This window comes from Fistularia commersonii, chromosome 26 (assembly GCF_037954325.1).
Source record: "Fistularia commersonii isolate RoL2024-O1a breed Wild chromosome 26, RoL_Fcom_v1.0, whole genome shotgun sequence".
Classification (NCBI taxonomy): Eukaryota; Metazoa; Chordata; class Actinopteri; order Syngnathiformes; family Fistulariidae; genus Fistularia; species Fistularia commersonii.
The window spans coordinates 9412009-9428137 of record NC_141309.1 but is presented as its reverse complement, the minus strand read 5'-3'; the positions used below and the strand labels follow the sequence as shown (position 1 = coordinate 9428137).

Here is a 16129-nt window from a genome sequence, read left to right as displayed (position 1 = left end):
GATACATATATCCTTGACCATACATTGTTTGTTAAACAAGAAAAGATAAGGCTATTTTAATACACACCCTGTTAAGAATCTGTCTGTCACACTCCCTCGCTCACTCATACACATACATACAAAATGTTCCAAATTTGTAATGTTGAATAATATTCCCTGTGTAAATACAATAAATTATGACCATAATATTAAACTCCTGGTGCTCCCCAGAGGCAGTAAAGAATTAGACCAAAGAGCTTTGAAATGTCTGCCTGCGCTGCACTGGCAAAAGAAAAGGAAAAGAAAAACCCAAGCAGGGTTTTACTAGTTATGTCACATTTTATTTATTTATTTAGTTAGTTCGTTTTTGCAGGCTCACCAAATACAGTGCTCATCTATTTTTTGTAGGAGAAAATGAATGTCTGTAGTTTGTTGTTATTGTTCGTTTGACTTCTTTATAACTTAGGTAGCTGTCTTGGCTGATTGTTCTCAAAAATTTATTTTGATTTGAATTGTTATGGGTAAAAAAATGTACAAAATAATATAAATAAAAACACTTAGATGAACAGGGGGAAAAGAGAGGGAAGAGAAATAGCAGTGAGATACAAACATGTACATTTTAAGTAACTAGTTAAGTTCATGAATTGAAATATATAATGGAAACTAAATAGGAACTCTAAATGATGCAAATGTTGTTTGAGATATTTACTAAAATGTAGTTCTACATCCTTTTTCTTTGTTTCTTTTCCTTTTTTGTTTTAGGAAGCTTACAGTGTAATAGTCCTCAACCCAAATGAGAACTACATAGAAGTGGAGAAAACACCCAATTCCTCCGCTCTGCTTTGTCCCAACAATCCCTCCGATGAACCTGTTGAAAAGAAGGAGCGCAAAGATGACAAGGATGGCAAGAAGAAGAGAGAATTTTATGAGAAGTACCGCAACCCACAGAGGGAGACCGACACCGAGCAGATCCCAATACGGGTACGTCTCTGGGGGTAGGAGGGTCGTAGAGATGAAGGGAAGAAAAAAAGCATGCCAGAAACTAAGTATTTTGTGCGCCATGGCAGGCAGTAAAACGATAGGTGTTCAACAAATGGAAACATAGTAGGAAGAAGGGAATGGAGAAGCAGGTCACAGGAGCAGGTAGGATTAAAGGCATAGGTAAGAATATGTGAGTGAGGATTTTTTGCAATTTTGGTGGAGATTCAGGAGGCAAAAAGGTGGGGAGCTGATGGGAGTGGGAGGTGGTTAGTCCTAGAAGGCTGGAGAAGGAAATGTTCAGTAATGAGGGAGGAAGAGAGGATGGAAAGCAGAGAGAAAGGCTCTTGTGTGGTCAGCCTGTGTGTGAAGAGGTTGGCCAGGCTCCAGTTGCCTCTCAGTGAGCAAGTGTTAACCACATGGCTACCTTCCACTCCTCTTTTTATCCCTTTTTCTCTCTTAGACGGTGGGCTGGTCAGTATAGCTCTGGCCATTTCCTTTTTTTGACCACTGGGATTATTATCTCTCCAACACACACACTCTGTAAACACACTGCAAAATTCTTATCATATGACACCGACTGTAAACCCTCTAATCATGCTCACACATATACAGATGCGCACACACACATGTGTCTGGAACACGTGCGCAGTCAAACAAAGGAGGTTACCCATTGCAAAGACATATTTCCTTTGCAAATAAATTAATAAATAAATGCAAAATTAAATAAACCTAAAAGGTATTACCCTGTAGCATTCAATTCATAACTTGTTGCCTCACAAAGACCTAGCCGTTTGCATTAGTTTTTTTACTAGCACTCATTCAGTTACAGTAATTTCATGTTCTGAATCGATGCAGTATAAGATTGATATTTTCTTTTGGCTCTGCACAGCCATCGAGAATGTCCTCACCCTTTATCTGTGTCCAAACTTGAGCAAAGAGAGCATTTTCATAGTAATACATAAAAACTTGAATGCTTGTTCTTTAAGAACCCGAGTCTGGAATATCTGACAAGAGCTGGGGACTCTTTGGGACTAGCGAGTCGACTGTGACCTGTCAACACAAGCTTTTTTTTTTTTTCTCACCTCCTTTTGCACACACTGAAATGTGGGGAAATTATCTGAAGCACTATCTTACTCCATCACACTTGTCTACATGTGTACTGGATCCCCAGTCACATAACCAACAAACTTCGCAATACAGATCAACAAAATTGGCGTTGAAGTGAAAATTGTGAATTTACTGATTGGAAGCTTGTTTTAGTTATCTTGTTTTCTCATCTGTAAGTTGAGAGATACTCATTTGAAACAGTTAGAGCGAGGCAATAAATCAATTTTATTGATTAATTCAAATGTATTATTACTGTAGGGCAATGTTAAATAATGAGAATCGACTGTGACTTAACTACAGTAATTATAGTAAGTAACAACCATCACCTTCCGGCACTATATAGTTCCTATAGCAGGGTTTTTGTACTCAACGCAGTCACTGCAACCAACCTAAGCTCTCTGCAGACACAACACAAAAATCTCAACATGAATGTGCGTACAGTGAGGTGTTAATTCTAAAAAAAAAAAAGAATTTGTTCAGTCATCTGGTCCTATTTTGTTTCTGCAGGTGAGCAAACCACTTTTCACAGGGAATATTTACTTTGTGAAAACTGCTAACCGCAGTGTGTTTAATTTTTTTTTTTTATCATCTTAGAATTCCACAGCTGGAAGAACTGAGTAGAAAATTGTATAGAAGTAAGAGTGACGCGGAACGCTGTCAGCAATAAAGCCCTGACAAAACTCCATTTACAGCTTCTTTTCCAAATGGTCTGATATGATTAGAGAGGGCCTCAAGTTTTACATATACAGATATTAATACTGTGGCCTTTTGCATCATTAAAAAATGGTGCCCATATGTATGAGGGAAAGTTTTTAATTTCTTTGTCTTTGAAATGCCTTTATTGGAAAATATTAGGAACAGATAAAGCTTGTAGACTGTGTTACATGGAAAAAAAGTATCTCTTTGTTTCTCCCTTTGTCTTCTACTCCCCTGCTTGATTTTGTCCATAGACTTAAGCTTTTTGTAATTTACCATTGATTATAAATATACCCCCCAAATGATTTCCCTAACCTACAAGGAAGCATGTGATATTATTCACAACTTGATATTGAACTTGCCTTGCTTGCCTCATGTTTGCATAATGCATGTCAGATCAGATAAGATGCATAAAGCCAAAGGCATCGTACAGCTGCAGTGCCTTTTTGAGACTGTGTTGTTTAGCCAGTTCTGTGCAGTTAAGCAGTCATGGCATTTTTTCTTCATTTTTATCTTCATATGATGCAGTTGAAGACAAATAGATAGTTGGAATTTAAGAAAATTCTTCGGCTGACATTAAAAAGCTATTTTTGTGCTAGCTTTCATTTTATTTTATTTATTTTATGTCACCTTTTTATTTTTCAACTTGAAATTATTTTACAAACTCTTCTCTATAAATTATTTAAAGCCAGCAGGCCCTACATTATAGTATTGTCATTATCCAGAAATCAAGGGGTCATACTAAAGGTTTATATTTTCAAGACAAATACACTTTCCCTTCCAGGGACTGCAAGAGTCGGAATAAAGATTAATGAGTGAACGGGTTGGCTCTGTGTTGGTGCCCCTTGAATTTTGCCCTTTGACCCAAAAGTAAGCAGGTTGTTAGTTTGTATGACCTCCTCTCGCTTGTCCACGCCTATTTGTGCCATGCTCTACTCTCCACAGCTCTACCTCTGTCTACCCAAGAATAAGCTGTCACACACATGCAGATCTGCAAAGACACCCATACAGACAAAAGAGCAGAAGTGGAGAAAAAAAAGTGCTGAGGTTTTTCCAAGTGTGTTTGTGTGTGTGTCCTCTTTTACCTCGATTAGGAAGGGTAGGTGGTGGATCAAATCAAACTCTCTTTGCAGGGCTGTTTTCATCTTTTCTAACATCACCCACCCAAGACATGTACATTCACACTCACACAAACCTCTGCACCTCGCTCTCTAATTCCCATTGAGCTGCCAGACCACCTGCATTCAGCCATTCAGTAATACACACACTCAAATACATATTCAAATATAATCCTCCATTCCTTGATATATAATGCAATCCAACATTATGACTCACACTATATAGACACACACAGAGATCGGAGCCCAATAAAGTTGAGTTGATTAATATGCTTCCTTACACACATTAATACACTCTTAACTGCTTTTAGGATTCTTACTTTTTAGCCTTAGGTTCATAGTGTGCAACCTCTCAACCTTATCTAATCCCTCTTCTACTCTGTTCCAGATCACACACCACTGGGCTATGTTTAGGGGGATGTTTGATGGAGGAGGGAATGAGAAAAGAGAGAGGGAGGGATGGAAGGATAGAAAGTCTGATAGGAGGGATGCTTATGAGGATAGTTAGGGGGGTGGTTGCTTTCTTAGCCCTATGCCATATAGAAGTTTGGGAGTTCACTTTACTCTGAATTTTAGCAGTAATCCAGTTAGCTATTTTCTGTCAGCCAAGCGGAGGAATGGCAGGAACAAAAGGCACATTCATAGGCTTAAGAAGCTTCCACAGAGTTCACCCAAGGCTGGCTGGCTGGGATTAGACCAGCAGCCCCTAGAAAGAAGAAGGGGAAAAAAGAGCAAAGGGGGAAAAAAAAGCGCTTCGTCTTTCTTTAAGTACCATTTATTTTTCGTAAATGACTGAAATACTTTTCTCTCCTTTTTAACCCACAGTTTTTGTGGAGTATTTTCTATACTCAGCTTCAAGGATGGCAAATTTATATGATTTAACAATTTCAGATACATGGCATCGTGCCACTTTTCAATTACACAATAACATCAGATTGAAAGAAAAGTATAGGCACACTTCAGGGTGGCGTGATTATGTTTGCACTCAAGGCGTTGTTAAATCCCTTGTGTCATTGAAGTGATGTAAGATGTTCTCTTAGTGGGTGGAAATAAGGCTCTTGGGGAGAGTGTATTTCCTAGGGAAGGAAGGAACATTTTAGATCCTACCTTAACAAGGCCTATTACTCCCAGCTGCACTGTCTACATGGGCCAAAGACCCATGCTCCTGTATGTGTTTAGAAGACGTAAACATGTTCTACAGTATCTTTGATATTCATTGCAACACATGGAAACAAACCTGAACACACACCAAGCGGTGGTGACGAACAAGAAGGCCTTAGATACAATTATTTATGCTGGTAAATACATTTAACATTGTACTTATTTGTCAGTTTTTTTCTCTGTCACATTCACACTGTGTTGCCCAAATCTGTGGCCCACAAGCAATTATACAGATAGGATTTACTTAACATTTAACTTCTGTGATGCTAAGAAGTAAGTTTCAGTGAATCCAAGGACAGGTAGGCACTTGATTTACCTCTAAACTTTGCCAATGTTGCCAATGGGGTGCACTGGTCAGGATGAGAAAGCACTTCACATGCTCACTTCAGAGAACAAACTACCTCAATGCTACGTTTATATGTGATTTGTATTATTTGGGGACCAGTAAAGATGTGTTTTTATAAACTTCTTTTTGGTGGTGGTACCTATGTGTGGCTGTTTTCAAAATGGAGTGCAAAATTTGTGATTAAAAAGCAACACAACTAGTTAGTGTTCATTAGTATTACGAGAAACATGTATATGTAATTATAGTACCTCTGTGAAGTGCATCTGTTGTGTAGTCGTATACCTGTGTGTTTGTGTGTTTGCTCAAGGCAGAAACAGTGTAGCTGGTCTCAGATCCCTGCTCCCAATCTTCTAGTTAGGTCAACCATCAAACACATCCATCCTGCCCTCCCAACCACTTCCCCACCCACTGAGCCCTCTCTTTCTTTCTCTGCACAAAATTCTGTTGTGGATACAGGCTGACCCAAAAAAAAAAAAAAGAAGACACGCATGCCCGTACACACAAGCATGCACGCACACATGCACGCGTCTACCCACACATACACACACACACAGCACCTCAGGGTCATCCTGGAACAAACACAGCCTTGTCTGCCTGCCCGCTCTCCTTTGCCTTATGTCAATTAATGGCTTGCAGTAATTTCACCTGACAATCCGGGCGGCAACGTGAGGCTAGCTGAGATGTCACAATGATGACCTTTCTGGCCTGCAGACGCTCTTTTCTAATAAAGAATCTCACAAACCCAGAGCAACTTCCTTTGTACTTTGTTAATGAGTTATTGATTTGAAACAATGCCTTGGCAAATATTGTCAGAGCAGACTGACCCCACCAAGGTCATGCTATTTTATTGTATACAGTCTGTGCAAGCTAATCTGCACGTGGGATGACATGCACTCTTTAGTGCTTGCCCCTTCACACTTACTTCACCTTCCCTTATACAGAATACTCACCTACTGCAAATTTGTACAACACATACAATTCTCGCTTTACCACTCATTCTCTCTCTCTCCCTCCTATATGCTCACAACCCCCTATTGTTAGTCTTGTACATGATTTTCACCTCGCTCTTCTTTTCTCTCTCTCACGTCAATATATCCCAGACTCTCCGTAGCTACTGTACCTGCTAATTACCCACAATGCTAAAGTCATTTTCCCATCTCTGCTGCTATTGCGCCATACCTGGTTTTCTACCATTTTAGTAGACTCATCAAATCTCTGACAGGTTCTTGCCAGCTTCACTCCTTTTTTTCTGTCTTAAAAGAGAGTAAAGAAAGAAAGAGATGATAGAAGTGCTAAAAAAAGGTAAGGAGATGGAGAAGAAGCGTTTGTCCCAAACATTGTTTTGAATTCAGCTGCTAACAGGTGCATAATGAAACACATAGACACACACAGACAAACTTACTCCTATTTATTTTGCTGACACAAACCATACAATTACCGTAAATTCCGGACGATAAGCCGCGACTTTTTTTCACACGCTTTGAACACTATGGTTTAAGCAACGATGCGGCTAATTTATGGATTTTTTTGGGGAGAGGCCAAACGAGCTTCAGGTCGCTAAAACATTTATACTCGTCACATCGAACCAATGAAATGACCACTAAATTCTGAGGCTGTTCAACTCCAACACCGAAGAAGACAACTTTGACGGTTTTAGTGTGCAGGAGGAAGACCAAGATAGCGATCAGCTAGCCGTTGCGGCTTATATTGGGGTGCGCTCAATATTCCGGAAATTACAGTATGTACTATCTTATTTAATGTTTTGTATTTAATCACCAGATTGTACTCAATTTTCATGGTACATTTGAAAAAGGTATTTCCTTGAACCCAAAAAGGATTACACTAGTGTGTGTTTTTTGAGGAAGGTAGTGAAAAAGCTTGACAGGTAATCTAACTAGACAGTCCAACGTACTTGTATCTGTGTATTCATTTGTCGCTGAAAATGAAAAAGCTCATGGATTTTATTGTTTATTTTTTAATGCGTGGTTTTATGTCACGTTTTCTGCATCACAATTTATTTCAGATTTCCCAAGCAAGATAAGACCAACCAGTAAGGCTAACTATGTCCTCACATCATTGATTCCCATTGTCTGCGTCTGAAAATAAAATGGCTCTTGTTCATTACATTCCATCTACAGATTTCTGCTTCTGCTGAACATCCTAACTCCTGTGCGCTTTTGATGATTGACTAAAAGATAAAACATGGAGGTCTGAAGTGGTTGTGTGCCAGTGTGTGTTTTGTGTTGTTGTTAAATTCATTGTTTCCCGTGTTGGCTAGACACTGGGTTTGTGTTGCTGTTAAAGTTGTTCTGGCTGCAACGCTTTGCTCTGCTCTTCCCCACTATTCTTTCCCAGCCTCTCATTACATTGAATAAATGCAAGGCAAGTAATAGACAGGAAAACTCTTAAAGTGCGTGCGTGCGTGCGACCAATTGTGATTTATTGTCTTAAGGGGAAAGAGCTTGAAATCTTGAAACTGTACAATGAAGCACATTCATCAAAGAAGTAACATTGGGGACCACTTATGGACTAAAAGTGGGGTAGATCGTCAAGTCTACCAAAAGTCGGGTAGATTGTCATTCACAAGATTGCGTAGGAAACATTGGTGTTGTTTTTAAGAGGACACAAGGTGCAACATAAACTGATCTGTTTCTTACTTGGAAAGAAATGGCAAATGTCTCAAACCACATTTTGGTGAGCTGACTCAGGACAGCCCTAGGATTTCAGCAAACACACAAGTTGAAATAAGTGTTGCCATTATTTCTACCGTGGCTGAGGTATTCTGTCTCAGAAAATAAACCGCTTTAATCACAAGCCGTGTGATGAAAGCACTTAAAAGGGGACTATAACATGGAGAGCTGTGAGCATGGAATTTCATGATGAAGTATAATAAATACATGTTCATTTTATTTTGTATGCATTGGCAGATGAATGTGTATGTTTGCGTCTGCATGCAAATTCCAGAGTATAAATATCCGGTCAAATCTTACACAGTGTTGTCTCGTTTTTCTAGACAGCTCTAGCCTTTATCCGGTGTTTGTTTTTAATTTTTTTCTGTCTTGTATCTTCTTTTTCTGTGTCTGCCTCAGATTTCTAACACTTGGATTTCATCAGGTTTGATAATGGTTAAGTGTCAGCCTATGTAGATCATCTGATCTTGGAACACACGAGAAAAAACTATTTAAATTTATCTGAGTGGCACATCAGATCAAATGTACCCATCCACCCACACATATGCAAATACACACATAAAAACTGTCCAAAGTATCCTTTGACATTAATCGTTGGAACGATGCTGGCAACAGGTGTCCATTTGGGATACTAGTCTGAGAGTGTTTGCAGATGCAGGGAGCCACAACAAATACACACAGACAGAAATGTTTAAAATAAAACTAATGATTAGAAGTCTGTATCAGAAGGAAGTGTACTTCCCCCACAGCTAGATTAACCTCCAGAAATAATTGCAACACTGTGCAAATGCTGTTTAGTTAATTTACTTCAATGCCTGGCCAACCAGTCAGTTGTTCTGTTGTGTGAAGGTTGAAGAATGTCGTAAGTGTGTGAGGTGGGATGATGGAGTCACTACCATTGGCCCGTTCACCTGCTGAACATAATCAGATTGAAATAATTATTCTCATGAAGATACAAACAGAAATATTTACTTTACTCTTCAAAAGTGTATGAAACACGCATTAAGCAAAACAGTTTCTATGTCATGTTGTACTGTAACTAAAAGCTGGGTGGAGAGTTGGACAAACCTGTGTGGAAGAATATGCAGTATTAGTGGAGAAAAGGTAGAAATGGGGGAAGCAGGAAGGGAGGGAGTTAGGTTAATAAACTGGGCTTCACAGATGAAGGGTGACATGGCAGAGGGAAGGGGAGGGAGACTTCAAAGAACTTTGATGTAGCAGCCTTTCAGAAAGACAACTCTCTCACTGCCAGCCCTTCCATGCACGTGGGCAAACCTGCACCCACAGTGTTGATGGCAGAAGGGCAGGGCAGAGAGGAGTTGCTTGCTCTTGCATCACTCTCGGTGTATGGAGGTAGGTGCTGACACTACAACCGCTGTGTTAATCTCACAGTAAACACAAACTCTCTGACAGGTTAATTTACCTCTAGAAAAACACAGCAGCCAAAACACATATCAGCACATCATCAAATGGGGCAAGTACATACAAGGCGAGGTTGTGCAAAATAGATGCATTCCAGCAAAGATTATTAACCACATTGTATTCTTCTTTTTCTTCTTCTTCTCATTATTGTGGAGAACATAAATTATGTGTGATCATGTGTGTGCTTGCAAATATGCATGTACACTTTGTTTTCTACTGCTGAAAAATGGGAACTATTATGGAAAGTAAAAAAGGACAGTGTTTCAACAGTTTTGGGATTTCCCTCATATTTACAAATTATCTGATTTGGCTTCATATCGCACTTTCATAATCTCTGTATCTCTATTGTCTCTCTCTCTCCATTCAGCTGTCTATAAGGACAGATATCTTACATACTGGTCCTTCCAGGGAGTGTATGGGAATGTTTGGTCTGTGTATTGTGAACCAGACACTTTAATAGGAAATCAAAGTTTCTAATCAATGTCACAAGTTCATTATCGGATGCCCTTTTCTAGCCTCTACTTTGACTATTGTTCTTTCCAGTCCTGGATAAGTGCTTACAACTTTGGTTAATTGCGCAAGTCTTTTAGTGTGTGTTATTTGCATGTGTTTCCTGTGAAGCCATGTCTATGCAGATGAGTAAAAAAAAATATATGGAGGTTATTTTGTTTTTTGATGTATGTGCTGATGCCTTAATGTATTTAACTGTGTGTTTTACATTTGCATGTGTTTAGATTCCCTACGTTGTTTTTCCTTTGACCTTCCCCAAGTTTCTTCCCATTATGCCTCTACTGCCATATAAATGGACCATTGATTGAACAATGGGTTACAAATTAAGATTTAAACGTTGCGTCACCCAGCCTATTGAGTTTTACATTTAGGGCATTTGCAATATGCAAGACTTATTGATTCGCTCAAGTGTGTCTTTATAGACATCTCCTCAGGCCACCTCTTCTTTTTTCTTCACTTTTATACCTTTATCTTTTTTGGTTCGCCCAAGGTGCAGATTTTTTTAATCTGTCGAATTGCAATTGAATCGGTAACTCACTTAATGCTTCAGCGACTGTCAGAGTTTCGTTCAGGTGTTTCAAATATATCCTGTCAGCATTTTATAGTTATAGATTTAACATTGAAATTGTTGTATTTTGTTGCAGGAAAACAGCTCTTCTGAGGAACATGTGCTCTATGTGTGGGACCACTTTGTATCAAAAGCAGACGCCAAAAACGTCTTCATCATAGCCCATAGCTATGGAGGGCTGTCTTTTGTTGAGCTGGTGAGTTTTTCAGTTCTCCCCTTATCCCTTCAACCTCTCACTATCCCGCAGATAAATAGTCATGTCACTATTGTCACTTACGAAGTGGTTAAACTCAGGAATTGAAATAATGTGCAACTCACATTTACTCAGCTTCAGCTAGCAAATTGATGATGCATGCAGTATATACATCGCTTAGCCAGCTCCATAGCGGTATACCACACCAGACACCAAGGTGTAACATTGAGACCATTACCAAAATCAGACTTCTCAGGAACAATGAGCAAAAAGTTGATGATTGAGATTTAGGCTTGCGAGAAATAAATGAAAATCAAAAGAATTATTTTTATTTAAGTACTGGACCAGTTTTTTTTAATATTTATCTTTGGACGCCATCAACCTTTTCCTCACATCGCAAATAGTTGGGAAAAGGAGGAAAAGAGAACCAGACAAGGAAGTGTCAGGATGACAATACACCAACTGCGGAGCTTATCTACAGCAGAGCTTGCTTGATCTCCCTGACTTAAGAGAGTGTAAGGATAGGGTGAAAGATGGTGGGAGGGGAATGGATTTGAAGGAATCAATGGTGCACAGGGGAGGGCAAAAATAAAAGTTTGGCCGTCCTGTTGACTTTATAACTGAACCCTTCAGCCAAATGGGCCCACAGTGGGTCTTTTGCAGGATATATGAAAGCTTCTGAGGTTAATGCTTCATTTTCTACTCTTTGGTTAATTTTGTTGATGTTCCTGTGGGATTTGGCATAAGATATTGATCATCACTTTCTTTTCTGTCAGAGTTTTTAATGACTAGAACTACGTGATAGTGAGGCTTTAGTGTGCCTGTAGCTAACATCTTCATGATGAGTTGTTCTTACATAATTTTGTTTGAATGAGGGGAGGTTAATGGAGAGAATGTTTTAGACCTGCTGCTTGATATGGGCTTGGTTTACATAATATATTTCCATAGAAATATAACATTCTACATTAAGATTAATATGGACCAGCCAAATCAGAATAAGTGAGAAGTAGTAGAATGATTTTTTTCTCCCAAAAGAAATGATAGTCAAAGCAATTTATGTTTAAGAAAAGAAGAAAGAAAAAATAAATAGTGTTTTTTTTTTTTCTTTTCTTGCTAGAGCACGATTGCATTTCAAAAGTTTGGTCATCCTAAAATAAAAAATGAAAGATATATGTTCATTCTCCAATCATTCTAGACTTGCTCAATAATCATTAAGTTGGGGATATTGTACTGTAAAATATACTTTTTCGTATGTGCTTTTGCATTAGTACCATTATGCTGACATTTTCACCGTAGTTCACCATGAATTTGGTGGGGGGGCGGAGGGAGAACAATGAAGAAAAAAATATATATTAATGAATATCAATTATTATTTGTTTATTTGTATGTATTTGTTATAGATGTTGAGCAAACTCCTTTGGAGTAGCGTTTAGTAAAGGCCCTCTTGCACTCAACTGTTTGCAGTTGCAGTGATGTGCGTGGGGAGCAGCAGCGCATCTCCTCCTTTTCTTTCCTTCTGTCTAAGGTCCGTGCTAATTTGGGTTCACACTGTGTCACAGCTATACCACCTTGCTTTGCCAAAATGATGAGATGCCAAAGAAGTAGTACAACATCAATTTAGATGAAATCTTTCCTAAACTATATGATAAACTTTTTAATCCAAAGGCTGCATTACAAAATTTTTAATTGCATGTAAATAATATATTGACCATAACAAGAATTGAGTTAGCTGTAATGAGATAATGAAGGTTGTAGAAGTGATGGGGGTATAAAGTCCAAAATAGGCAGAGACAGAGCTGGCATTAACCACCAGTACACCATAAGTACATAACTTGATATAACTTGGTCTGCATATGCAGTGCTAAAAGTAAAAGACTAGGGAATTATTTGGTTTAAAATCAATAAACTACAGCCATATACACCTATTAACCAGCTATCGAAATATCACATATTTGGTTGTCAGCTAACTTTGTAAAATAGATCATAAAAAGAACCCTAAGTAGTCCCTTTGTCTGTGAGACAGGCTCTGCTTGTGTACAAGGAGACCTGAAAATAAGTTCATCTTATACCTGGCACCTGGTACTACTTCATAATTAGGGGAAAATTAACCTACCCCACTTTATAGGGAGCAACTTGAAAAAACAGGGATGTCCCAAATAAACAAACATGTCTAAATCAACATGTGAGGTAAGATACTTGTAATAGGCTTACTACTCACTCTAGCAGCAATTGACAGTTTCTTGGCAATGCTGTAATAAATTGTTTATTGTATTTACACCACACCTATATACAATTCATAACAAAATATTACTGCGCTGTGAACTTAAGCAGCGATGTAAAGAAATAATCTCACTTATATTTATCGCAATTTTTTAACCTGTATCAGCATTAAGATTACAGTAAAGAGCCGCACAGTTTAGGCACTATCCCATGAAACAGTGATGTGTTAGCTGGGATATATTACGAGTCTGCTGATTTCTTGATCTGGAGGATTTACATGTAGATCAACAACTTGTCATATTATTGAGGACATATCTCTTGTCTCTTCTTAGAAAGAAGGAGACAGTTAGAATACGGCTTGCAGAGGATTAAAGGTGGGCACTCATCCCACTGGTGTTTTCAGGAATAGTCTGTTTTCTCTCTTTTTTTTGTTTGGCATTTTGTAATTTTAATTTGGCTGCTAAATATTCATGCAGTGTTTTGTCCATGACAGCCTCCAAATCTCTAGAGAATTTTTGCTGCCTAAAGAAGATATCTATAGTATCTCTATGTATTTGTATCTAACTTTCCTCCCTGTTTCCTTTCATTAGAATGCTTGGGTGTATGTAGATTCATGAAGGCTTGAGGAAGGTTCTCACTGCTTTCTCTCATTCAGAATCATATAAAAATCCTCTTAAAGCAAGCACTAATGCATTGAGTGCATTTCTAAATGCATAAGATACAGTAGATGCAGAAGGTGAAAGATAACATCAAAATCTAGTAATTTGAGCTAATTAATTCAATGTGATTGTATGTTAATGCAATCATTGGGTTTCCTTTTAGACCATCCTCGCTTCTGCTGTCAGCGTTGAAAATTCGTCATCTTTTCTTTCTTTTCTGCTGCCTATCCCATCATGCAAGAGGCAGGGTACACCCTGGACTGGTCGCCAGTCAATCGCAGGGCCACATATACAGACAGACAACGTTCACTCACTCACTCATTCGGGGTAATTTTCCCATTTTTTCCAAATTAACCTGCCACATGTTTCTGGACCGGAGGAAGAAACCAGAGAATGCAGAGTAAACCCACGCAGACACAGGAGAGAACACGCAAACTCCACACATAAAGGTCCACAAGTCGGACTCAAACCTCAAACCAGAGTCCTTTGTGCTGTGAGGCCAAAGCGCTACATAGCGCATATATACAGTGCATACTGTATTTATATTGCGTGTGTGTGTGTGTGTGTGTGTGTGGGTGTGTGTGTGTGTGTGTGTATGTATCTCTATATGTATGTGTATAAATTTATATATGGATAGAGAGGTGTGTGTGTGTGGCATCCTTTTCTTCTCCTTTTGACTGTTCCCTTCAGGTGTCACCATAGCAAATCATCTGCCTCCATCTAACCTTATTCTCTTAATCCTCTTTTCTCAAATCAACTAACTTTCAAGTCCTCCTCACTCCTCTTCACTCCTTCCTTCAGCTCTCCTCTTCGGTCCTCCTCTTGGCCTCCTGCCTGGGAGTTCCAACCTCAGCCTCCTTCTGCCAGTATATTCACTATCCCTTCTCTGCACATGTCCAAACCATCTCTGTAAGAGTGTGTGTGTGTGTGTGTGTGTGTGTGTGTGTGTGTGTGTGTGTGTGTGTGTGCGTGTGTGGGTGTGTGGTGCTTTGAAAAGGGGCAATTTCTCTCCACAAACTCACATAGACTTACACATCTACATGCATACACATGCATACATACCATCATCTTAATTGTGAAGAAATTGGTCCAGTGGGATAGGATGGGAAGTATGTGCACAAGCAGATGAGCAGAGCCTTATGGAATGAACTGTTCGACACATGAGAAGACCCCGTGAAAACAAGCTGTCAGTGGGCTAATTACTACTCCCTTCTACAGTTAATAAATGGTTTTCTGATCAACCATTAATTTCTCTCCAAAGCATATTCAACCCTGTGTGGTGTGCTCATGTGTTTCATTGGAATTTGATCACTTTTAAAACACCTAAGTATACGCTAACTAATTATCAATATGTCAAATGTAAGTTAACAGTAGTTGCATAAGCTGCAAGACATAGGCCGCATGCTTTTCTCTACTTTCCCTTGCCTTTCCCACCTCTTGACACTTAAAATCTTTCTCTAGTTGTCACTGGTTCCCTTTATTTCAGGTCACTTTTGCAGCTCTCTTTGCTCCCTTGATTCTGATTGATACCTTTTTCAGACCAGGCATTCCTCTTTATCCATCAAAATTTTACCCAGTCATGGACTCACTCTCTGGCTGCCCTTTTAAAACATCTACACATACTGGTCAACCCGTTGTATTCAGATCAAAATTTCTCTACCTACAAATCTAAAGGAACCAGATGGAAAGAGGGGGTTAAAGGTTGAAGGGAGAAAAACAGACAGAGGCAGAATGCTGCTGTCTCCTTGTACATAGGCATGTATGCTGGTTTTTATCTTTCTGCAGTCCCTAAAGTTGAGGGCGGGTTGGTAAGTGTATGTAGTAGTTGCAGTGTAGAGGGGCTGTCAAACCCAAACTAACCTTTCTGCTCACATAGTGAAAAAGGCGCACTCTTATTGGTTAGGACAGGACAGCATTATATAAGATCTTATGTAAGAATGCATCCATCTCCCACGTCACAAAAATGTGGGTGCCAAATAAGCAGTCGCCACAAAAGCCCCTCAAAAACATAATTAAAGACAGAAGAGTACCCTGTGAACATGTCACATGCATACAGTACATGCTCAACCAATACCATTTTTGCACCTTGTTCATAGTGCCATCTGGTTCACTCTATGATGAATACAGCAAGATCTTCTGTCTTGGTTTCATGTGCATGTGTGTTACACAAATGCGTGCGTTGTGTTCAAGTGTCAGCTTGAGGTGAGACAGACAGATCTGGATATTTTTTTCTCTCCCAATGGATATTGCTGATGAACCTGGTGTGTGGTAGACGACAGAGATGAAAACACTGCCAGGTGAATCTTTACAACTCTAAGCAGTTACTTTTATATCACTCGGCTATTTGGAAGGTAACAGCTTTGCCCTGTAATGATATGGTCTATGATGTTCGATGTAGTAAAAATAAATGAAAGATTATATAGATCCGGTTATTTCTAAACTTATCAGTTGAATATTTTATTTATTTATTTATTTATTT

At 39.0% G+C, this 16129-nt stretch overlaps 1 protein-coding gene across 3 annotated transcripts in view; it reads left to right on the top strand.

The window, feature by feature from the left end:
• The window catches only part of arb2a (ARB2 cotranscriptional regulator A), a 156573-nt gene that overhangs the window by 70734 nt on the left and 69710 nt on the right, over positions 1 to 16129 (top strand). For all 3 annotated transcript variants that reach the window (XM_086174259.1, XM_086174260.1, XM_086174261.1), the window contains exons 7-8: positions 742 to 960; positions 10655 to 10774. In XM_086174259.1, the coding sequence (XP_086030385.1) occupies positions 742 to 960; positions 10655 to 10774 (339 nt within the window). The remainder of the gene's footprint in view (positions 1 to 741; positions 961 to 10654; positions 10775 to 16129) is intronic.